Source organism: Euwallacea fornicatus, chromosome 25, assembly GCF_040115645.1.
Source record: "Euwallacea fornicatus isolate EFF26 chromosome 25, ASM4011564v1, whole genome shotgun sequence".
NCBI lineage: Eukaryota > Metazoa > Arthropoda > Insecta > Coleoptera > Curculionidae > Euwallacea > Euwallacea fornicatus.
The window spans coordinates 1,232,153-1,258,096 of record NC_089565.1 but is presented as its reverse complement, the minus strand read 5'-3'; the positions used below and the strand labels follow the sequence as shown (position 1 = coordinate 1,258,096).

Here is a 25,944-nt window from a genome sequence, read left to right as displayed (position 1 = left end):
TTCGAATCAAATATTTATTTAATATGAATAAATATTTTGTTTAAGCATGCAATGCTTGATTTATTTTTGCTTTCTGAGACGCCAGAGATTCTATGTAATTTGATAGCATACTCGTACTAGTTTAACAGTGGCCAAGTGGAACCACTACGAGTTAACTCGTAATTGACGTACTGTGCAAGAAATCTGCTTACGATTTTTTCGTAATTGGCAGCTAATGTGTTAATATACTATTATTTAGTATGTAGTTGTTCGCTTTCAATGACTTTTAAAAATCCCGTATCAATAAATACTATATATTTTCCTTTCTTCTATGTAGCCAAGAGGAATACCTTAAGGCTTCATGGGTACAACTTTCGAAGCAAAGCCAGAATGGCGACGGCCCTCATTCCAATTACAAGATTTTGATAAATTTTCGTTAAAAAGTTTGTAACCTTTCTGATGGCTTCTAAGCTTTTCTTAAATAATATCCTGTGTGATTTTTGCACCGCACCTGGATGCGAGAGTTTTTGTTCAGTTCTATACTCGAAGCTGGGGCTATCCAGAGAATAATTAATGGCCCTTCTTTATAGAGGAGTAAACATATCTGGCGCCTCAGGCGACAGTAAAAATACTTTATTCTCGCTCGGAAAAGAGTAATTTATACGCCACCGTAATTTTATTTCGCTCTAATGTGAAATTTACTTGCATTTGGAGTATTGGACTTCGGTATTACAATTTTTAGGTTCAATTTCGTGAAATAGAAACTAAACAATGCCAGTTATTTTTTGTAAAAGTGCCTAGAAGTGGTTAGTCGACGGGAATATTATTATAAAGTGGTGTACTTACGCGTTCCCACTTTAGCAGACCTTTTTCGTCCAACACACACAGTACTGCTACAATTAAAAAAGACCAATTTTTTCTATACAGGGTGTCCAATGTATATGGGCCACTATCCGAATCTTAGAAACTATGACTAGGCAAAAGTTGAAACTTGGGCATTGTACTAAAGTGGAGGTGATCTATTGATTAAAAATATTTTCATGAAAAACCACTTCCGGTCATACCGGGAATGAATGTCGACTCGCTTATTTTAAATGGAACGCCCTATATATAGTATAACAAATTTCAATTCTGTGGAGCATTATGAACATTTTTTGTATACAGGGTGGTCATTTAGTGCGGTCTCGGAAGATTACGGCTAAACAATTTAATATTTTGAATTTCTTTTTTTTGCGTTATATAGAACTCGATTATGGGTACATTCTAAAATTGTTTTCGTTTTATACAGGGTGTTCTAAATAAGTGAAAAATATCAAAGTTATGTTTTTTTAAATAGGACGCCCCATATATTAATATCGTTTTAGATTTCTTGAGAAAAATAAATGTAAGTTTCATTAAGGTTTACTTGTCCTAAATCTTAAGGATTTCGAAATAATTAAGTTTTTTTAAAAAAATCATGCAATTTTAAAAACTTTGTTTTGAAGGAAGTTTAAACTGGAGTAAATCGAAATTCATACCAAACCTTAGATATGAGACGTATTTTATGCCAGAATTATTAAAATTGAAATATCTCATACAGAGCATCCAAAAAATAACATGAAAATTGCATTCTTTTTGAAAGGAAATAACTTGCTTAATTTAAATAGAACACCCCGTATTTTATTACTCGAAATAAGAGATAAACATATGACTAATCAAATTATTAATATTGCTACCTTTTCTTAAATCTTATTTTTCGAAGAAAACCTGTACATTTAGGTATAGGAAAGTGTAACGATTTTTGATTAGTCATATGTTTATCTCTTATTTCGAGTAATAAAATATGGGGTGTTCTATTTAAATTAAGCAAGTTATTTCCTTTCAAAAAGAATGCAATTTTCATGTTATTTTTTGGACGCACTGTATGAGATATTTCAATTTTAATAATTCTGGCATAAAATACGTCTCATATCTAAGGTTTGATATGAATTTCGATTTACTCCAGTTTAAACTTCCTTCAAAACAAAGTTTTTAAAATTGCATGATTTTTTTAATAAAACTTAATTATTTCGAAATCCTTAAGATTTAGGACAAGTAAACCTTAATGAAACTTACATTTATTTTTCTCAAGAAATCTAAAACGATATTAATATATGGGGCGTCCTATTTAAAAAAACATAACTTTGATATTTTTCACTTATTTAGAACACCCTGTATAAAACGAAAACAATTTTAGAATGTACCCATAATCGAGTTCTATATAACGCAAAAAAAAGAAATTCAAAATATTAAATTGTTTAGCCGTAATCTTCCGAGACCGCACTAAATGACCACCCTGTATAGTGTTCTACATCTAAATCTAACCATTTTCATTTTATTTCAAATAAAACCCTTTTCAATATTCAGTACTTAAAGATTCATTTTAAGTAACGTCTAGACTTATTAGGTGGCGCAACAATCGTCAAAAATAGGCTTCTCTTCTGTAAGGTGCTTTGACAGATTCGCCTTTTTAAGTTATTAATCCTTTGATTATGCCTTTGAGGAGTTTTCGTGATGGCTTCGGTTTTTTTTGATGTCGAATACCAAATGTATGACACGTTCTAGTTAATACTTTGCTACATGTACCATAAATAATAAACACGTTGAGATAATCTTCATTTGAATAATTTACGAGTCCCGCCATAGTTAAATTCTGGCGAGCAGCGCCACCTAGTAGTTCTAGACGTTACTTAAAATAAATTGTTAAGTACTCATCATAGAAAAGTGTTTTTTTTAATAAAATGAAAACGGTTATATTTAGATGTAGATATAGAACGCTATACACGAAAAATATTCATAATGCTCCACAGAATCGAAGATTGTTACAATATATAGGATGTTCCATTTAAAATAAGCGAGTTGACATTCATTTCCGGTATAACCGGAAGTGGTATTTTCATGAAAATATTTTTAATCAATAGATCACCTCCACTTTAGTGCGATGCCCAAGTTTCAACTTTTTTCTAGTCATACTTTTCAAGATACGGATAGTGGCCCATATTCCTTGCACATCCTGTACGTAATCTGTTATCAAGACCAAACAAATTTCGAATTTTTAATTATTCAAAATTTTAATATTCCTGCTCAGATCCATTTTGAATACTCATATTTTTTTATTAAAGTCGGCAATCCCATACTGCTTTGTAATTGTATTGATCCAAGGCTTTCTGGTGATGGGATTTTAGAAGAACTTTATCATGATACGAGAAACAAAGCGATTTTATATTATGCCATTTGTTATTTCAGAATATTGGGAAAATGGCCAAACACATACACATTTACAAAGGCTCTAGCTGAAAGCCTTTTAATAACAGAAGGAAAAAATATTCCGGTGGCAGTTTTCCGGCCGACGATTGGTAAGTTTTCACTTTTGTTATGAAAATGAAAATTTTTGCGATATAGGCGGTTCACAGCATGTTGCAATTACCATCAATCATGCCCAAGGCAAATTTTAAGAGGTGAATCATAGAACAGATTTAAGGAAAGAAGTTCGCATTATTACGGATAATATAAGCCCCACAGCTACGTTCTCGAATTCACGGTATTGAAATTCAAATTCTAGCGTTGTTTTTAATTGTATTTTTGGACAATAAAGTATTGTGACGAAATTTTGTATAAAGGAATAGTTGATGAAGGTTTGAGAAGGTGCCGCATTTTATGATATACCTGAGTGTAAATATACATGACCTGTTTTGTAACTTCTTTTGTACCTTTTATCGGCAAAAATGAACGCAAAATAAGTTTTTTTGTTCAAAAACAACATGCAGTGAGCTACAAAAAAGTTGCGGTTGATTAAACTCAGACATGATACAGTATACAGTTCCAATAAAGAAAAAAATTAATACATATTTGAGTTTCCCATTATTATCCAGAAATATAACTGATAAACATTTGGTTTTCTCGAAGAGTTACGTGCCCGAATCATCGAAAAGTGCAGGTTAACAACACCAACAATGTTAGGTAATGCGCAAAAACGCTTTGAGGATGAGCTGTACATGTACACCGCAGTCAATGGAGGTCGCTTTCAACATTTCTCACGATAAAATAAATGAAATATCAGTAAAAATGGTTAAAACCAAATTACGTGGTTTTGGTTTCATTTCTACGAGATCGGCGTACGCAAATAAAAAAAAAAAAAAAACGCTTAATTATGTAGAGGATAAAATTATCTTTCGAACGAAGTATTATACGACCTCTATTTCTCTATTGAAAATTTTAAAAGGGTGGTTTCCAGGGGTAGAGGGAGGATATTTGAAAAACAAAAAAAGAATGTCTCCCTCCCTATCGAAGTTGACGTGTTTTAGCGTTTGTTTTTAACAAACAACAGAAAAGATATTCAGGATGGAAAAATTTTCCTGGGACATCCTGTACGTATACTAAGTAACAGCATTTATTGTAAATTTTGGTGGTATCTACCTGGTATAAAAGAGACATGTGTCTTTGTCTCTTTAATTAGTGCCCCTTCCTGTTTGAAAGTTTACTGAGACGTGCCAAAAACCTTTTCATAGAGTTTATATTAGAAAGGTCCGAATCTACGTCAACAATGTTTCAAACTTTCTATTTTAATTTATTACTAATATCGTATTTCTATGTGATAAGTTATATCCATTAAACATACTGCCTGTTCGTATTTAAGCTCGATAAAAAAAATTTGTACTCGTCCTAATAGGCTCATGTTTATGCTCCAATTGAAACTCAAAATAACATGGCAAATAGGCATTAATTCGGCTCCACTCTACCTAATACACTTTCACTTAAATAAATTTTTATTTGAGATCTTTTCAATGACCCTTCAGAACTCCCAAAAATGCAATTCCAAGATACTTTCAGCTACCTTATCAATTTTTCAGTGACCTCTACGGTGTCAGAGCCTGTGGCAGGCTGGACGGACAACCTTTACGGCCCCTTAGGCATACTTTTATCCTCAAATTGTGGAATCCTGCGTGTAGTGCAAGGAAATCCCTCGGTAAAAGCGGACACTGTGCCCGGCGATCTGGTCATCAACGGACTATTGTGTTACGCTTGGGAAGTGGCCACTCAATGGTTTGTATCTTAGGCCGTATCAAGAACAATAGCGAATTTGAGGAGGGTCGAATAATGACTTCTGACACTCGGCCTCGGCACCTTTCCGAAGTGCTTATTGATGCGTGACAACTAGGTCTGCTTCGTAATCATTCGATCCAGATAATCATTAAGGTCTCTTATCAAACGCTGAAATATTGAGGAACGGGTCATCGTTTAAAACCTTTAATGGCGCTCCGGAGGAGGTCTTTTATTTTAAGGATGCCAGACACATTTGGGGGGAAGCTTTTATGTTCAATTACCTAACAAACGTTAGGGACTCGTTTGAACTTGCTCTTGATATTTACTTTCTTTTTTTTTTTAATCTAGAAAGTGATACTTTAACCTGCGCTGAATGCATGCTTCGCGTCGTTTGGTCAATAATCGGGTGTTCGATGTAGTTAAAACACTCCTGCACGTGCTAAATGCCAGGGTACTAAACAGAGGACATGAAATATTATCTTTAGTAGCACAGGTGCGAAAATATTGTTCACCACACTCCCTACTTACAAAAATTATAACACTGGCAAGTGCCACTCTCATTTTGCACAAAATGGCGAAAGAGAGCTTTCCGTAAAAAGCTTATTTTAGCAATCTACTGTACTACAAAGATGTTTGTATATTAGCTAGAAACTGTGAAATGGTTTAAGTAAGAGAAAAAATAAATGGGTGCAAAACTAAGTAATTTAGGAAACACATATTCCATCGTTAAATTTTAGATGTTGCGTTGCTAGCACTTAAGTGAATTTATGGCGCCACTACAAGTATAGCTTTTTGCAGGAACAAGCATGTAACAGTTAATCTGTTAATGAACAATTATTTCTCGAACTGCCACTATAAAACAAGTAAAGGTGTTCTGACAATCAATTTCGTTGGTATTACGCAACACAAGGTACGCTATCGCTCATGTGTAGAGCAACTTTTTAAATTTGATTTCTGCTTCCGTACCAGCATCGAATTGATGAGATCTTTTGCAATAGTTGTTAATTAAAATTAAAAATAAATGCATTAAAGGTGAGATTTTTTTAATTATTTTTTTTTAAATACAAACAAAAAATTTTTTTCTAAATATAAAGATCAAAGCTAGAGCAACTAAAACATTTTTTATAATTTAACTTACAATTAAACATTTTAATTAGTACTCAGTAGCGTATCCTTTATTTTTTTATTATTTCCAAAAGTCTGTCGTTCATGGACTTTAATAGTTTGTCGATATAATCTTGAGATATTGAATTCCAAGTACTTTGAATTTCTTCGAACGATTTTACTACATTTGTTATTTTTTTCTTAAGAATTCTATCAATTTCATCCCAAAAGTTCTCTATCGGGTTCATGTCAGGACTTTGGGCCGGCCAAACCATAACATTGACGTTATGTACACTTACCACTCTTTCATCAATTTAACGGTGTGTTTTGGGTCGTTGTCCTGTTGAAACGTCCACCGCAAACTCATATTTCCTTCTTTCCAGGGAGACATGTGATGTTCCAAGATATCTTTTGATAAACATGTGGATTCATAATTCCGTCAATTTTTACTAATGAACCCATGTCAAACCCTCCAAATCATAATACCGCCACCGCCATGTTTGACCGTCAGTTTCGTATATTTAGGGTTAAATCTTTCATTGATTGGCCTCCTTAGCCAACCAATTCCACTCGATTTGGACAATTTAAATGGGATTTCATCAGAGAAAAGGACAGTTTTCCAATTTTCATATGACCAGTTAATATGCTCTCTCGCAAACCGCAATCTGGCCTATATTTTTTTTTATATGAAAGATTTTTCCGTTACTTCTGTACCATATAAACCAGCTTCCCTTAATTTTAATTTTATTGTCCTCACTGATACAGGAACGCCTATCTCTTGTTGTATACTGCTTGCACTCTTAAACGGATCCTGAATTTTAAATTTTAATTTTTCTGTCCATCACTTTATCAGTTTTTCGCTTGCTTCCACACTTCGGAAGTTCATCTAAGGTTCCTCTATTTTTATAATTAGAAATAACCCTTGATCCTATTGATTCATTTAAAATTAAATCTCTTGTAATTCTACACTGCTTTTCACGGTTTTCCAATTTTTCTCAATTTTTTTTGTTTTAACTTAAGTGATAAATGAACACCACGTGACATCTTGAAAATGTTCACTAAATATTGTTAACTGCAGTGTCGATACTGCGCAATAGAATAAATAAACAAGTTGGTTGCTCTATTTGTGAACCGTGCAGGAAATTCAATAATCTGAGGAAAGGACATAAACAAAATACACTGAATACATATTTCTTGCTTTACAATGTTTGACCAAACGTTAAAGACATTTTATTGATACTGAAGAAATATTTTATTTACGTTCATACTTATTTTAAATGTTTATTTACTTGCTCCACATATGAGCGATAGTGTATATCTGACCCATGCTGTTAAGCTTTGAACCAAATGGAGCGTTAGATTTTGAGTTAAAAACAAAGAATTGCGGTAATATTGTTCAAAAATATGTCAATATCCAACTGATTCCAAAACTTAAGCATCAAAATCATATAAATTCCCCGATTTGTAAAAATACGGTTTCCTAGGAAAATGCAAATTGGCAGTTTACAAGAAATCGACTATTTGAGATACATCTTGAATTGAACATTGAAATGTGATTGCGTTGCATTGCTATTGTCATGTGAAAATTCCAGTAGCGAATCCAGCAAACCGCTACTGGAATGTCCGTTAACATGAAGCGACTTGCTGAAGTTTAATGACTTGCTTCAGTTGGCCTTTTCAGATTGCGATCTATCTGATTAATGGGTCACTATCCCAATACTTCGAACTCCTGAAACCAGAGCATCTCTGTTCGGAGAAATTTCAAATGAAAGCCTCGCCGAAAACTTTAACTATAATTGTTTACCTGTAAACATTAAGACCCAATACAATGTAAAGTGATCTTTTAGTTTACCGACAAAGAGAAGCACACAATTTTTCCTTAAAATTTTAAGGAAAAAATTTCATATAAACATAAGTCCCATATCAACGATTTAAGGATTTAGAGAAGTTTAAAGTGTTCTGTAGATTAGCTATGTATAAATTAGTAAAAATTACACAAATGAGACAGTTAGAAGTAAAAGTATCGTAGCAGCTGCTCAAAATGTCCTGCCAAAATATATGCTTCATAACGACGAAATAATGATGTTTTCCCCAGAATTAACATATCGGGGTGATTTCGTATATTAGCAGGCACTATCTGTATTCTATCTAACAACTTCTCTCTTGTGTTAACTGTTTCGTGGCACACCATTTGTTTCATATGACCCCATAAATAGGAATCCAAAGGATTCAAATCGGGAGATCGCGGTGGACATACAACTGGACCGGCATTACATTATTATAATTTTTAGTAATAAATAAATGATATACAGGAGACTTTGAAGTTCTCTAAATCCTTAAATAAGTGAAATCGGACATACAGCCTGTACGGTTTTCTATAGACATCGGCTGTATATCGATAAGTAGAACGAGCAGCAACTTCGGACAAAAAATTTATTACTAAAGTGTCTATGAGAAATCTTTGGAAAATATTTTCAGCTTTGTAAGATTGCCGTAAGGGGGTGTAGTGTAGACGGTAGTTTCTTAAAATTGACAAAATCCCTGATTAAGTAGCATATATTAATTTACTATCAGTAAGATTACATCATTCTGAAACTTTTTGTTAGACTCATAGCCGTTTAGTAGAAAACTCACTAGAAATTAAAATCTTCAGTTATGAATCAATAACTGACAAACGAAAAAGACTGTTGCAACGTGGCTTTTGGGGAAAAATATGAGTTTGCTTAAACTTTACAAGATGGGCTTAAGAAAATGATATGATTCTATTTGATTTACTAAAGGAAAATGAAGAAAATCGTCACTACTCGAATAAACATCCTCTAGCGAGTTTGTTCATAACTGTGAGTTTTCGGTCTGTGTAGATATCAAATTGGCTTGTAATTCACTCACAATGTTGTACAGAATCGCTGAAATCGGATAACTAAGAACGAACACATTGTAGTTTGAATTTAGAGTGCTTCATCGGCCTCTCCCACTTTTATTATTGCAGTTCTGAAATTATATGTCTAACAAAAAAGTTTCAGAATGATGTAATCTTACTGATAGTAAATTAATATATGCTGCATAATCAGTGACTTAATCGATTTTAAGGAACCACCGCCCCCACTACGCTGCTTTACGGTGACCTTACAAAGTTGAAAATATTTTTCAGAGATTTCTCATAGCCACTTTAGTAATATTTTTATTCGAAATTGCTACTTGCTCGACTTACCAATATACAGTCGCCATACATCGAAAACCAGACAGATTGTATATATATATACTGTATACAGGGTGTCCATTAAACAGCCCCTCGAACTAATGATCCTTGTAGGGTTGTCGCTAATAATTTGAAATGTGCCTTCATTAGCCTCATATACATCCCCATAATTGATGTTTTTGTGACATCACAAATAAACTCATAGGAGTCCGATGGGCTGTTAAATGGACGCTCTGTATATGAAGTTTTCTTCTTGAAATGACCTCGCCTTTCTTCTGCCTCGCTTTATCGGCAACCTAAAAAATCACCTTATATGCATATCAAGGCAATTTCACCAACAAGATATTTTCCTTAGAAATAATAAAATCCAAACAGTTTATTGGAAATTTCTTCCATTTCCGTGGCAAATATTTTCTCGAAACCTTTACCATGAATGTTATATGCTGATCCTTGGACCTTAAGGAATCCATCAAAAACCGCTGGAAAAGCCAGGTGCGTCAACCTGACATTCACATGAGTCTTCGGCTTATATTGAAAAAGGGTTTTTCAATGGGAACGGGTCGATGTTGGCAGCCTGTGGCGGCCATGTTATTTTGACGGCGTCTCTCTAATTTGTTTTTTATTATTCAGAGATTAACTGATGCCAAATCACCATGAGAAGTTACACGATTGAGCAGTACGCCTAAATGATGAAACTTTTATCATCAAAATAAGTGTTCGTTAATGCAAACGTTACGAGCCTTGCACTCATTTTACGGCAGACACAGTGGCTCTTCAAAATAGTCTCTCCAACGTTTGGTGATTCTAGACGATCGGTTCGATTCAACCAGCAGTCACCACTCGTACGTTAAAGGAGCTCTAGATCGGCCGAGAACGTCCCCGCTGTCACTAAACGTGTACAGGAGGCAGTCAATTGTGGAAGATCCGACTCATCCAGGAACCCAGAGTTAATGACCATAGACAACATCGTTTGTTTGCTGACCGGGCTTCAGGGCGTTTGGAACAGGACCCTAATTTTGGCCGAAAAATCATTTTTACAGACGAGACGCGTTTTTAGATGAATGACTACGTGAACAAGCAGAAGTGCCCTATATGGGATGACGCCAACCACGAGGTTCATCAGGTATCAATGCATCCACAGAAAATTACTGGTTGGTGCGGATTTTAGGCCGACAGCATCATTGGTCCACATTTTTTTGAAAACTATGTTAGTGAGCCCATCATCATCAAAGGCAAGCGGTACAGAAGGATGATAACCGATTTTTTTTTACCTAAATTAAACGATATGGGCGTAGACGACATGTGGTTCTAGCAGGACGACGCTGCGTGCCATACAGCGAACGCCACGAAGGACCGTTTGCACGGACGAGTTGAGAGTGCAGTTCTCTCTCACAGAGGTGACGTGAATTGACTACCAAAATCGTGAGATTTGACCCCAGTAGATTGTCTCTTGTGGGATTTTCTGAAGTCGCAGGTCTATGTCAGTAACCCGCAATCGACCGATGTCCTTAAAGTCAATATAACCCAGGCCATCGCTTAAATTCAGCTAGATCTATTCGGCAAGGGTCGTTGATAATTGAACCACTCGGATCTGTGCCACCGTGGGAAGCCGCGACGGACATTGGAACGACGTTATATTTCACCCATAATGGCGTACATGGGTCTTTCAAATAAAAAAAAAATTGTTAATATCTATCACACACAAACTTCCTTTAATCCATTTCATAATCGGCCCGCCCTTATTGATAAGCCCTATATTGGTTATAACTGTGCTTGGCATATGGATTCTCCTTCACAAATGACAACATGTGACAACATGACGACACAAAATAAGAACGCCGGAGCCAATGGGTTACTTATCAGCAAGCGCGTTGCTGTTTGTTGCTTTGAAGGGGTTGTCATTTGCAGCTGTCTCGTTTTGTAGTCATGATTAGTCCGATCTTCTTTCACGTTCTAGTTTTCAGCCTGTTGCTGCTAAAAGCAAATATTTTCAATGATCTGCTGAAATTGGTACAAGGCCTTGTTCATATATTGATATTGCCTCCATAGAAGTGCTCCTGATGCAAACTATAGCTCCTGTAAAAAAATAGTCATCAATTCTTACTATCTTTATAGCGAGATCGTATATCTAAAAGCTGCCATCAGAAATGGAAAGCAAAAAAAATATTCGCATATAAATGCCTCTATTTTTATTTGTACTAGTAATGTATGTTACTGAAGCCTTTATTTATTCCCTTCATAGATTCCTTGAAAATGTTAATATAATCTGAAATGCACGTCGGAAATGTGTACCTCGAAAATGCGTAGGCTCAATCCAGAAACAGGATAAAGGAAAGGCAACGCTTTTCCGATTTGCCTGATGCACAACTTCAGCTGGGGGTGTAGGGATAATCCGACCCTTACACTCCTTAACTCAATTGCTAAGTGGGTGTGAGTGGAATAATAATTAAACTATTTTTTTTAGGAATTTGAATCGTTCCAACTACAAACCGTGTGTCATGAATTTTTCTGGGAGGTCGAGTCCACTGTATGTGTCGATAAAAGAGTATTCGTCAACTGCTACAAACAGCGGGTAAGAGCAGGACTTTTATTGTTTATGATTCACAAACCCTACATAGTTTCTTTTTTATACATAAATTACAAAATTCGAGCAAATCGGGAAATAGAAAAATGTCTATTTTCCAATAAGGGCGGATATACCACCTTATAATTCATAGACCCTGTCAGCTCTAAAATTCCTGACCGGGACCATTTTCTTCAACTCCATGAGAATGAGCAAAGACAGATTCGCTCTCCGTAAAAATCCTGGGAGAAGTATAGTGTTTTCTTTATCCTTGACTCTCAATTTTTGAGTAAAATCTAGGTAAACTTTATCTAATAAGGTGTCACGCTTCTTTCCCGTTAGCGTCCACACCAGTTACTTTTCTGCAGTACCGTCGAGAGAAATGTGCTGAGTCAACAGATATATCGCTAAATTTATTCCAGCCATTTTCTTTGTTATTTCCTTTACACTTTACACCATCGTTTCAACTGGTAAATTATTATTTGTATTTGCACTAAAACTCCCTTAAATCTCTAAGACTTAAAACCGCCTTCATGATTGGAAACGACCGCATCAGGAATGGCATGTGTCCTGCCCCAGCACAAATCCTGAGCATGAGTGTAGTTCATGTTTTAGAGATGTATGTCTTCTAACTACTTGGAATTGGAGGATGTCACTATGAGGAAAAAAATTTCCTTCGCTGCGTTGAAATCCAGGTGGAGACATGTAGACGAGCAGCTTTCCATTCTCGAGAGTACACTAGAGCATTATTTCGACATCCAAAACTCGTGACATACCGCACGAGTATTCACTACTTTTTTGTCCAGATTCAGTCACCCTACATAGGTGTGGAACACACATTTCGTTTCCAATATGATGGAATGAACTGCATAAAAATATATTTTAAAATTGCTCCATGCAAACAGTAAAATTTTAAAATGTGAGTTCAAATGAATATGCAGGGTGCCTACTAAATGTCGGTATTAATTTCAACGAGTGATTCCTTGTCACATCTTATGAAAAAAAGCCCTAATGAATGTATATCCCATCTTGCCTTGTTTTCGTGATACAGGACGTCAAAGTTTTTTTTTTCAATTTTTCATAAATAATTTCAGACGCAAGAGAAATATCTTGACAAAGTTCAGTATTCGGGGGTTTTTCGAGACGAGCAATTCAAATATGATATAGATTTTACCGCAACATGTAGGGAGCTATTATTACATGTTTATTAATAAATTAATGTTTTGATGAAATGGTGTGCAAAGAAATTTTTCATCGTCGATATCTCAAAAACTATGAGAGTTTTCGACAAAGTATACCTTTTTTGGTTAGAATTGATGGGGGAACAATATGTAATCTTTTAGAAGTTAAAATACAGGATGTTAAAACATTTGGGCAAATTTAACACAAGAACATTACTGGAGATGGCACTCCTTACATAGAGCGGTAAGATCGATATCATATGTGAATTTCTCGTTTCGGAAAGCCTCCGAAATACTGAATTTTTTCGAGATATTGCCCTTTCGACCGAAAATATTTATAAAAAAACGAAAAAAAAATAAAACTTTGACGCTCCGTATCACGAAAATGAAACAAGACAGAACATACGTTTATTAGGGCTTTTTTTTCATAGAATGAGATAAAAAAATCACTCCCTTAAAATCAATGCCATCATTTAGTAAACACCCTGTATACCAAGAATAAATAAATGAGCAAGGATAAGAAAAATTGTCTATCCATTTATTCCATATGTGTGTAATAAAATATACATAATAAATATATAAAGCAGATTTATATACAGGGTGTTTGGTAATTCGATGCATTCTATTGGGAGGATGACAGGGCATGAGGTAAGAAAGAAATTTGATCCTTATATGCATGTTCCAAAACTCTAATTTTTTAGTTATTTTGATTTTAATTTTTTTTATACAGGGTGTCCCGAAATTAAAGCACCATATTTAAACAACGTAAATTAGGTCAAAAAATAACACCAAAACTTTAAATAAAACAATGTCGGAAAATGCTTCCTTAATGAGGTATGCCTCTTTAAAGACGTAACTCTGATGATGGTAATTTTGAAATATTTCCAAAACGGTGCAAGATAACTTTATGAAATTTGGTACGATTTTATACCTTATAAGCCTCAATTGACTGATGTGGCTGAATGGAAATTATTTCGTCAGAGGCGTGCTGCACGGGTAGTGTCGGGGTTAAAAAATGCTAGATTTTTTTTATGTGCCCCATTTTTTAGTTGCTGATGCAAAATTATGAAACCATATACGCTTCCAGAAAAAAAAGACACTCTTGGTTCACGATGCTAGGACGCTTCGTTTTCGAATAAAATGAATTTAAACATTACAATGCATGACAAATACAAATGATGCTTAAAGCGATATTTTATTAAACACATCAAAACGATTAAACAATAATAAAAAACGAACAAGAAATTTAAATGACGCACTTTCAAAGTAAGTTTTCAAATAAGTTTCCGTTTTGTTGGATACACAGTCTAGATCGTTTTTTTATGCTCTGGGAGGCACGGGAAATTTGAAACGTATTTTCTTTTATTTGATTAGCAGCTAAGTTGATTCTATCCAACAGTTCTTCCCTCGTGTTTATTTCTGTGGCATAGATTATGCTACACATAAAGCCCCAAAAAAAATAATCCAGGGGATTAAGGTCAGGTGATCGAGGGGGCCAGGTTATTGGACTACCTCTTCCTATCCACCTGCCTGGAAACTTTTCATCAAGCCAATTTTTCACGTTATTTCCAAAGTGAGCTGGTGCCCCATCTTGTTGATAATACATTTGCAATCGGGTATGCAATGGTATATCTTCTAATAGGCCTGCCAGCTCATTTTGAAGAAAATGTAAATAGTGTTGTGCTGTTAACCGGTTTGGAAATACAACTGGTCCTATTAATCTATTTCCTATGATACCTGCCCAAATGTTGACAGAAAACCTATGCTGAAAATGTGTTCTCCTTACGACTTTTGGATTTTCATACTCCCAATAATGTGTGTTATGGATGTTAAATGCTTTGTCTCTCGTAAAACTAGCCTCATCAGACCACAAGATATTATGTAAAACATTTTGGTGATTCAAAACCCACTGGCAAAAATTCATCCTAACTGTAAAATCTTCCTCTCGTAAGTCTTGAACCCTTTTATAGTGAAAGGGATGCAATCCCTGCATCCGAGTCATTCTTCCTATCTAAAAATTAATATTCGAAATAACTGTTTATCTGTTGTTATTTTAACGACTGTATTTACGATCGATTTTGGTATGTTTGTAATGTTTTCAAGCGTTCTTAGAGAAATTTGAGGATTTTCTTCTATTCGATTAAGCACATCCTCGAAATCGTAATCTACTGTAGGTCTTCCTTGGCCTCGAGAACGTTGAAAAGAACCACATTCGATTAAATTTCTATGTACTCGACTAAAAACAGATCGAAAAGGTATTCTTCTTCTCGGGTACCTCCTTCTGTACTCTTCTACGGCGGCTCGCGAATTACCATTACAGAACCCATAAATAAAATGAATATCGGCAAGCTCCCTACTTGAAAATTTCTCCATTTTTCACTAACAGCTTAATAATGACACAAAGAAACTCCCCAACAGAATAAATATAAACATCAAATTGACAGTCAACATTGTTTAATATTTCGTAGCCTACTATTAAGTTTTCACAGAAAGTAAATCATTTGTATTTGTCATGCATTGTAATGTTTAAATTCATTTTATTCGAAAACGAAGCGTCCTAGCATCGTGAACCAAGAGTGTCTTTTTTTTCTGGAAGCGTATATGGTTTCATAATTTTGCATCAGCAACTAAAAAATGGGGCACATAAAAAAAATCTAGCATTTTTTAACCCCGACACTACCCGTGCAGCACGCCTCTGACGAAATAATTTCCATTCAGCCACATCAGTCAATTGAGGCTTATAAGGTATAAAATCGTACCAAATTTCATAAAGTTATCTTGCACCGTTTTGGAAATATTTCAAAATTACCATCATCAGAGTTACGTCTTTAAAGAGGCATACCTCATTAAGGAAGCATTTTCCGACATTGTTTTATTTAAAGTTTTGGTGTTATTTTTTGACCTAATTTACGTTGTTTAAATATGGTGCTTTAATTTCGGGACACCCTGTATATATTGGCTCTTAATGGCTTCCCAGAGATTTATCAAAAAATTATTTTTTTTTGTTCTTATTACTACAAGTGCCTGCCCAATACTATGATCTTCTGTATGAAGTGGCAAATGTCCCGAAACATTCAGATTATTTGAAGATTTTAAGTAAATAATTTTTGAAGGTCAGCTACTCAATTTCTTCCACCTTTTTTTCGAAAAATGTTCAAGGCAACATGCATGCAAATTACTTAAAAATCTCCCTCATTTCAATTCTATTATTCACATATTCAACACATTAAAGCTCGTTCAAAAAAATATGCACAAATTATGCTCTGGGGCGCAAAAACAGCAACAACACATGTCACAAAATTAATAGTAAAAATTATATTTTTTAAATTGAAAAAAAAACAAAATTTGCTCTTATTACATGAGATATTGTTCGAAATGATGCCCTCTTCTTCTAATACACACACGTGCTGATTTAAAATCGTTCGTTATTCTTTTTCTATCAAACGTGGATTTGTCGGTGCACAAGTTTCTTCTGAACAAAGTTACATCATCCATGTCACTATTTAAGGTGAATTTTCAGTAATTTTTTCAAAGACATCCTCTATTCTTGCTTAGCTTCAAGAAAATGATGAGTAAATTGGTTGATGATGAATAAAAATTACCAAAATTACACTTCGGTAAAGATTTTCGACTAAGGTGGCCCGAAAAGAGATCTGAAAACGAACACGAAAAATCACTGCGAAGTCATTTAGAGTTTATATTAAAAAAAAATAAATAAAAATCAAAGTAATTGAAAAACTATCGAGTTTTGGAACGTACATGTAAGGGTCAAATTTGTCTCTTACCTAAATGCATCGAATTACCAAACATCCAGTACATATACATCTACATTATTTTGTGATTAATTTATACTTAATTTCGTTCTTTCTATTAATCAATTGCGACTAATGATACGCCTACAAAGCAGATGTGCTTGTACTCATTCTGTGTTCTTATTGTTTCATATTCACCATACCTACTCCTACTTAAACCTTAAATTCCAAACTTATATTAAATCTGAATGTTCCAACTTCCATTTTTCAGGTATATACCATTTAAGAAGATAGTTTGGAAACCAATCCTGTTCATAGTGGACAATAAATGGTTGTATATGGGTATGAGATTCCTCTTACATAAAATACCTGCTTATCTATTTGATTATTTCCTCGCCATCAGCGGAAGGAAACCTCAGTAAGTAATATGTTACAAATTAAATGTAGTGCAGCCTAAATCCGATGAGATTTGCGGTTTTCATAGAATCTGCCCAGAAGATTACGTTTTAAGGGACATGGGTGAAAAAATTCTATTCATAATCAAGCATTTTATTAGTGTAATTATTCACACAGGGGGATGTTCGTGACATGTCCAAAAGTAACATGACACGTATCTTAGAAAATAAAAGTACTTCGACCACATTGTAATATTTGGTAGTACTAAACATCACTTAAATTATCATTAGCAAGAGTTGTATTTTAGTCTCTTTTATCATAATCACTGCAACTTCTTACCTACTGACGATCAGTGGACTAAACGTATTTTCATACGATCACTATTAAATTTTTGCATGTCAGTTACAAATTCATAAACGGAGCGGAACCTCTTCTGACTCACCTACGTACTCAGAAACTGCGATTAGTTCACCATCTGACAGGGAAGTCTACCAAATATGAGGTCCACAGGTATCTGCATCCCCCTCTCTCGTCCGCAGCATCGATGATTTGTTCTGTTGACCGTTATCGCGAATTGTGGTGAGCAAATGGGAGTAGAGGTATCATCCAGATTTTTCTGGGTATCATCGACAAACATGGAGAAATACTAATGTATGGTCCTTTTATGTCTCTCGATGTTTCAACTCATCAAATTTTGGATCCCAATTCCATATTTCACATTCCAATCTTCTGCCTTGATCGATATGATCATAATGTCGTTTAGTTTTCAGCAGTGCATGCATAATTCATTCGAACCACAATCTTTCGTCAACAGGGCAAGTGGAAAAAACTATGAAAAAAATTTGTTGTTTTTGAAATATACGCTTTCTTAGAAACGGTCTGGGCTCCACGGCGTCTTGGCATGTCGAAACAGGGATAGACATCGAGGATGTGCGTTTCGGATATTTTTGATTTTGGTCTGCAGCTTACTTAGTAAAAGTAAATGAAAAAGAAAATCCGAAAACTTCAGTTTGTTAAGGAACCTTAAGGAACTCAAGAGCTATGTCCATGCTGGGACGTAACCGCTCCATTTCTAGGCGACATTGGTAGATCCGCCCTATGTGGTTGTCAGTTGCTTTGAGGTGCCTGTCTAAGGCAGATCAATTAGGGTTGAAAATTTCAAAAATCGTCCTTATTTTTGACGATTTTTGCGTTTTTCATAAGTCATGAAGCGCCTGAAGAAAACCGCTTCTTTAATGGCTTTACAAGAAAAGGAACACACGAGGTGGTTTTTCATAGCTATTATACTAGGCGAATTATTTAACTTTCAATTTTTCACTTTCGATGCTCATTTATGGTCGTTTTGCCACAATTCACCTTATACCTCCCGAACGCTGTGAGCTAAAAATTTGAAAAAACCCAACACAATGTTCCTCATATGCCAAAGCGATCTTGCCAAAAATGGAAATAATTAGATGAAGCTTGAAATTGTGATGAATTTGCCCCTTTCACTTTTCATCATCCGATTTTGTCTCCAATTTCAGAGTCCGCCATAAGAGCTAGAAATTCCCTTATAGGCCCATGTCAAATCTCCATAAAGGGTCATGTCAAATCTCCGAGATTTACGTGTTTCCCTTGAGAAATCGATTAGGGGCCATAATTCTCGCGCATTTGCGTCACTTTCAATGAAACGTCTCTTTGGAAATTTATTCACGTCAATTCGTAAATATTCAACTTTGATCGCTGGTCTTGCGAAAATGCGGCTCAGATCCGGGTAAAACTTTGGCGACGAATGAAAATTGGAAATTTTATAGGAAGGTTTTCCAGGCTTTACCGACAAGTCCCGTGCCCTTTTTGACAATGTTGCAAGTTGAAAATACCCTATCGGAATGTATCCGTTTGTGTGCTGCATATAAACCATTAAAGCTATTAACCAAGCAACGGCTTGACCCGGTGATATTTGTTTTCCAACATGAAAATGAAAAGGTCGAAAAAAATCAAAGAGGGTCGAAAGTTGATGTTACCGGTGAACTTCTATTTTTCTCTTCTCTTATTTGTTAATTGTTTTTTTTTCAACTTTTTCATTATTGTCCAATATTTTCAACTAAATTAGATATTTTCTTTTTTGCTTATTTTGTTGTTTTCAAGTAGGAACAAACGGCTTCTTCATTTCCAATGCTTAATACCTTATCGAGCCCAACATCAAACTGTTCCATTGGGTCTAGTCTCAAAATCAATACATCCACAATGTCGGCAACAATAACTCTTTGTTCATATTCCAGATTACCGATGACAATTTTAACAAATGCTTCCCCGTGAATAATTGTTTAAGCTGCTTTTACTGATTCAAAAATGAGTATTTGTTGTAGTGCCTCTGTAAATATATATATATAGAATTTGGTCAGGTTGAAATACGGATCACGTTGCTTTCATACCAAGGCACTTTCCTTGCCGTTCCCCAATCCTTGGACGACTAAGCTACTGTAGCTGGTCTTGACCTATCACTCACCTACCTACTCTGGCGAATTGCAGTTCTCCTAACCCTGGTTTAGATAACTGTGGTATAGAGTATTTAATGAGCCTCACCTGCAGTTTCTGCTGTAATAGTTGTTACCTTTAACGCTATTATTAATACATTTAACGTCAGTTTTAGGGATGCGAATATTGCTGCGTTATTCTTCTACCCTTGAGATGCTGCAGAAGTCCATCCACTTATTGAGAAATTAATCTCTCTTACTCTGCCCTTCTTATAGGATATATCGTTTACGGCCTCAAAGTTAAATTATAGTCTACAGTATGAGCGAAATTTTTAAACCGACCGAGACATACCGTCTGTTGTAGCTCTCCACCTCAAATGCCATCGATAGAGTTATGCACACTGATCTGGTTCAGAAACACTTCCGGCATTTACTTGTAGATATGCCAATCTCACTGATTTTTCGATTCTGTCCCAAACACTCATAAGGTCTTCGATAATCATTGAATCCTGGTTCGCAATTAGCTTTGGAACGTTTGCGCGATATCTTCACTACCACACTCCAATTGGAACGCATAAACTAACCGCTATCATCCGCTTACGTTGCCTCCAGGATATTGTGAAGGACATCCAGGACTTCTTCTCAAAGTGCCAGATTTAACTTAGTGCCTTTTTAAGACTCGTTCCAATAATCTACCAATAACTTACACTTATGCACGGCTTCTATAGCATTTTTTCCGTCGAAATTTGCTGCTATCAAATTTCCTGATGTTGAGTACGACCTGTGTGTGTAGCTTTTCAAATGCGATGCTTTGACAGGTTTTTTAAGACCTTGGTCGTCTGGTTTTCTAGATTCCTATCGAATGATCATGATTTGTTTTCTCAAAGCCTCGATATGGATATTGTAAGCATCTATCGGATTGCTCTGATCACCTAGTCAGCTGTCTATGTGACTCTGTTGGCGATTTAAAATTGTGTTAAATTCCTTCCTTTCTTCTTCCAGATGACGTTCTTCTTATTCGTCTTCGTTCCTCTTTTCAATGTTGTTTCATGATCTTCGTGCATCCCGTCTCTTAAGCAGCTCAGGCAGGCGCTCAACCTCGCCCATCATGTCGCAGCCATTTGGTCTCATCCTATCATCTCCGAGTCATGGACTCGGCAATAAAATCTGATGGGTCGCTCAGTGTGCCACTTCGCTGATACATTGTTGATTTAAAATTGAACGATTAAACATTTGTTGTTAATGCAGTAACGAACACTTTTATGTCGATTTACTGGAAATGTTTTGGAAATAACTGTAATCCATTTTATTCCATTTAAAGCCACAATAGCCAGGCCATAACAGGGAAATTTATCAAAGAAAATTAACTCCACTCGGCGAAAATAATTGCGGCAATAAAATCTTTTTTCTTCGATGAGATCGCACACGAAGTTGCATAACGAAATCGATAGCTCTTTGTTTCCACTTCGGATCAGTTATCAATTGATCCTGTGCAAACGGGTTTCGGCGGATTAGGCGGTTAATTTATTTTCATTTTATTTCCTAACTCCCCTGATAATTGTCTCTCATTCTTTGTCCCGGCGATTGGCGCATTTGTCATTCACCACAAAGCTTCTCCGGTGTTAAATTGAAACAGAATGGTCGAGATATAAGGACCGATTTACAGTTGAATTGTTTGACCCATCGTTAATCAATTTTTGTTTCAGGATGAAAAAACTTTATGTGAAACTGGATAAAGTGACAAGAGTTTTCCATTATTTCCTGACACAGGAATGGACAATTAAGAATAATAATTTACAGTCTTTATGGCAAAAATTAACTCCTAGTGACCGAGAGACATATAATTTCGACTTGACCAAAATCGACGCTGACCAGTATTACAGAAATATGATGATAGGCTTGAAAAAGTATACCCTCAAAGAAGACATGTCTCGAGCCCAATATCACAAAGCGAAATTTCAGAGGTAACGACCCACTAGCCGCGCCTCGCATCAAATACACAGCGTGTTCCAAATTCGATGTGCTATCATTGCTATTTCGTAAACGGTAACAGTTACAGGGTCGGTTAAATTGGAAAAAATGTACAGAAATTTCATACTCTTCTAAGAACTGCAAACAATGTTGCCACATGATTTTTAGTTTGTGAGTTATTATGAGAAAGCTAAAATCCGGCCAAATTTAATTTTCTAAATAAATAAAAAAAAAGGTTTGTCATCAAAACGTTTGATGCAAAAACTTCATAGTTTTCTTATGTTTACAAACCAGTAAATTTAAAAATTTTAAATGTTGCTTAGTATTCAACATAATGACAAAAACTTGAGTTTTTTAATACGGACCTGTACATTTTTTGACCACTTTTAAAAGTTCTTGGTAACCCCTTTACGATAATATATCACAAGATAGAATTTTTTATGTTTTAGTTAAAAAAAAAAGTTTTGTATTTTTCTCTCAATGAGCTAGGCCGGTCCTGGAGTTTTAAGAAAAAAGAAGCTTTAACTTTATTTTTGCTTAGTAAGCCTAGCAATCAGTGAAATGCTATTAATGTTGCCATGGCGTTAAGTGGCCCCATCAACTGGCCAGCCCGGTCCCCAGATATAACCCCTATGGATTTCTCCATATGGGGTTATATCAAAGATCAGGTCTATCCAACAACACCCCGGAATGTGGAAGAATTTATACGAAAAATTCAAACTACTTGTCAAAAATCAACTCCTCGTATGTTAAAAAATATCCAAAAAAAAGTTCTAAAAAATGCTCGACACTGTCTTCGTAATAACGGAGGTCACTATGAACACTTAAAGGTAATAAAAATTATAATGATAATGACTGTTGATTGTATCATATTAGTTCTCCATTTGATTATTAAAAAATTTTTAGTTTCATTTTAAATGAACAGTTGAATTATTACTTTTCTTACCGTCGAGAAATTTATAACTCTATAGCTTGAAGGATAATTTATTTGCCTGTGTAGCAGTTCTGCAACATAATAATTGCATTTTTTCCTTAAAACTCCAGGATCGGCCTAGCTTATTGAGAGAAAAATACAAATTTTTTTTTTAACTAAAACATCAAAAAATTTTATCTTGTGATACATTATTGTAAAGGACTTACTAAGAACTTTTAAAAATGGTCAAAAAATGTACAGGTCCGTATTTAAAAAACTCAAGTTGTTGTCATTATGTCAAATACTAAGCAACATTTAAAATTTTGAAATTTTCTGGTTTTTAGACATAAGAAAACTATAAAATTTTTGCATCAAAAGTTTTGATGAGAAACCTTTGTTTTCGATTTATTTAGAAAATTAAATTTGACCGGATTTCAGCTTCCTCATAATAACTCACAAACTAAAAATCATCTGGCAACATTGTTTGCAGTTCTTAGAAGAGTATGAAATTTCTGTACATTTTTCCAATTTAACCGACCCTGTATCTGTTACCGTTTAAGAAATAGCAATGATAGCATATCGGATCTGGAACACTCTGTATATTACGAAGTGTGGAAGACCCATTGGTGATTTTGTCAAATCCTAATTGTATTTCACAGACAAACTCATAAACTAATGTTATAAAAACCAATGCATGCTGCTTCGATAATTGTGCATTACTTGCGATAATAATGTCCTGAATGTGGACGTTCCATGTGATTATACTAGTTTGCCGCAAATTATTTAGGCAACTTGTAACTATCTGTATAGAGGACTAAAAGTTCCACATAAATTCACTTAAAACTGAAGGAGATATTTTCCTAAAAAAGCCTAAATACGTTAAATCTTGATTTTAGATGTGCATTTTTGACGTAAGAGACATGTATACAGGGCTACATTATGTAGTTGATGAATGTACTTTCTCATTTTGTCTTATGGAACTCCATATATATTATGACGTTTTGGAGTTCTTTGAGAAAGTCTGAACATATTTCATGTCGCATACCGATGCCTAAGTTGAACAGTTGTTGAAATATTTCCAATTAAAGTAGCCTGCTAGATCGCCTGACCTCACCTCTATGGACTTTTTATAGATTTATCTGAAATATAGAGTGTATTTAAATACACCTAATAATATGGAAGACTTAAATAATAAAATTATTCAAGAAGCTCAATAAACGCCTTTTGAAATGATAAGAAATGTTGATGAAGAATTTGAATCGCGGCTTGCCCACAGCCAGGAAGTCAACGAGGCACAATTCGAACACTTAACACATTGGATAATAGTTGTTGATGTAGCTATTTTTTTAGTATTAATAATTATCTCATTACTTGCATTTTTTGTGTTTTTTATCGAAAACTGTTAGATCAAAAAATGCACAACTAAAAAAATATTTGACGTGTTCCAGCATTTTCATGAGAAATACTTCCTGCGATTTTTAACGAATTTATGCGGAACTTTTGGTCCTCTATGTACGATATACGCATAGTGCATTCTGATTTGTTCCAGGATGCAATTGCTTCACGACATCTTCAAATACATCATCATCGTTCTAATTAGTCATCTTGTTCTCCGAAAGCTTCTACCTAGATGGATCTCACGAGTCAAACACCACTGCAGCTTATAATATTTCATAATACTCTCTTAACATGTGGTAACATCATTTTTTTTATCAAAGGAACGACATGTCTATATTTCAAAGGCAAAAATGTCGTGGCCCATCAAAATGTGCAGAGAAGATATTACAGAGCATACATATTACTCAACTTCTAATCTGAATTTGATGTGCTGCGGCAGGTAAAAGTATATCCAGCCGAAGCCCGATATCGTGAAACATATTATTAATAAGAAATACGAGTTCTCTCAGACATTTTCAGTAAAGATAAGATCCAAAAAGCGGATTTTATAAGGGCGATTCTCAAAGAAGGAAAATGGGGTTGTAGAAATAACGGCCCTTGCAAAGATTAACGTAATGCGGAGGTTGAAATAAAATTGCCATTTTATGTAGGTACTTTAGATGTATGAATTCTAAGATGTTTTTAAAAGATTTCTGCATATTTGACAATTTCCCTGTAGCAACCAGTGCAAATCTGTCTGTAAATAAATATAAATTTCTCTTATATAATAACCCTCATATTCTAACTGCTAAAGATTGGAGATGAGAGAACGTAGGCATGAATTGATGGTACTCAATTAGTTTGTAATCGTAAATGTAGTCAATGTGGAGAATGTCTCAAATCGAATAATTTTTACCGCTTAGGGGTTTTACAGTTCATAATAAAGATTTGATGAGTTACTCAAACAAATTTAATCTCAATAAAGTCTGGTTGATGGTCTGCTGCCATAATTTTTCTCATCGCAACTAAAACGCAAGTTAAGCACACCTCCTGCTTTCGACCATCATGGGCAGCTTCGCGAGTAGGACAAAACCCATGGACGTACATGTAAGATTCGCGGTTCAAGGCCGGAGAGAAAAAAACAATTCTCAGAGCACTTCTTTATTCTCCGTGAACCAAAAATGGAACCCCGATACAACCCGGAATCCATACACAGAACACATCCCCTCTTCGTGAGAGAACCGATAAGATGGAAGGGCTGTCCACCCTTTTTCCCATGGGCACCAAACCCCTAAACGTCATTCTCACCTACGCTAAAGGAATTTATAAACAACCCTCTCTTCCCACGGTAATCTGGGGAAGAGTTTGGTACCAAAGGCCTGTACCACTTTCAGATAATGCCAATTAATGGTCTTAACATAAACAAGAAATGCGAAGAGATTTATGACAGGCCTTCTACCATTTTCTCGCACTTATCTTGGGAGGAATTTAGAGCCAGAACCCCATGATATTTTCAGATAATTGATTAATTGTTTCAACATGGACAAAGAATGCTCACATACACATAGAGTGGATGGATCGCTCTGGAGTTCGGGAGCTATACACATTTCGACATTCAGTCAGTAACCATTTCAACATCTTGTCACTTGCCCATTATGCCCCTCTTGATTATTGTGTAACCAGCCAAGGAATCGAATGCTTTCGGGTGCTCTAGATCTTGGTTCACCGGACATATACAGGGTATCTCAATTAAAATTTGAAATATTCTGTATCCCTCTAGCTCCCAAAGCCACCCCTTCAAACACTTTAAACGGCGAGAGGGACCAAGGGCCAGGAAGCTGCTTCCATTCTCCATAGAACGATTTTTTGTCTTTTTATGTTTGAACAATTTGTTTTTCAAAATCAATAAATTGTTGTAGGCTCATTGAAAATTTCGACATTTTTAATTCTCTCATTCAAATTGCAAATAATTTTTTTGGTAGAAAAGGGCCG

The 25,944-nt window shown here is 35.2% G+C and overlaps 1 protein-coding gene across 1 annotated transcript in view; it reads left to right on the top strand.

Annotated features, from left to right (window-relative positions):
• The window catches only part of LOC136346949 (fatty acyl-CoA reductase wat-like), a 38,781-nt gene extending 13,870 nt beyond the window's left edge, over window positions 1-24,911 (top strand). Inside the window, exons 5-10 of the mRNA XM_066296528.1 lie at window positions 3,244-3,353; window positions 4,848-5,040; window positions 11,808-11,915; window positions 17,111-17,257; window positions 21,398-21,655; window positions 24,125-24,911. Of these exons, the coding sequence (XP_066152625.1) occupies window positions 3,244-3,353; window positions 4,848-5,040; window positions 11,808-11,915; window positions 17,111-17,257; window positions 21,398-21,655; window positions 24,125-24,242 (934 nt within the window). The 3' untranslated portion in view covers window positions 24,243-24,911. The remainder of the gene's footprint in view (window positions 1-3,243; window positions 3,354-4,847; window positions 5,041-11,807; window positions 11,916-17,110; window positions 17,258-21,397; window positions 21,656-24,124) is intronic.
• Window positions 24,912-25,944: the final 1,033 nt, after the last annotated feature.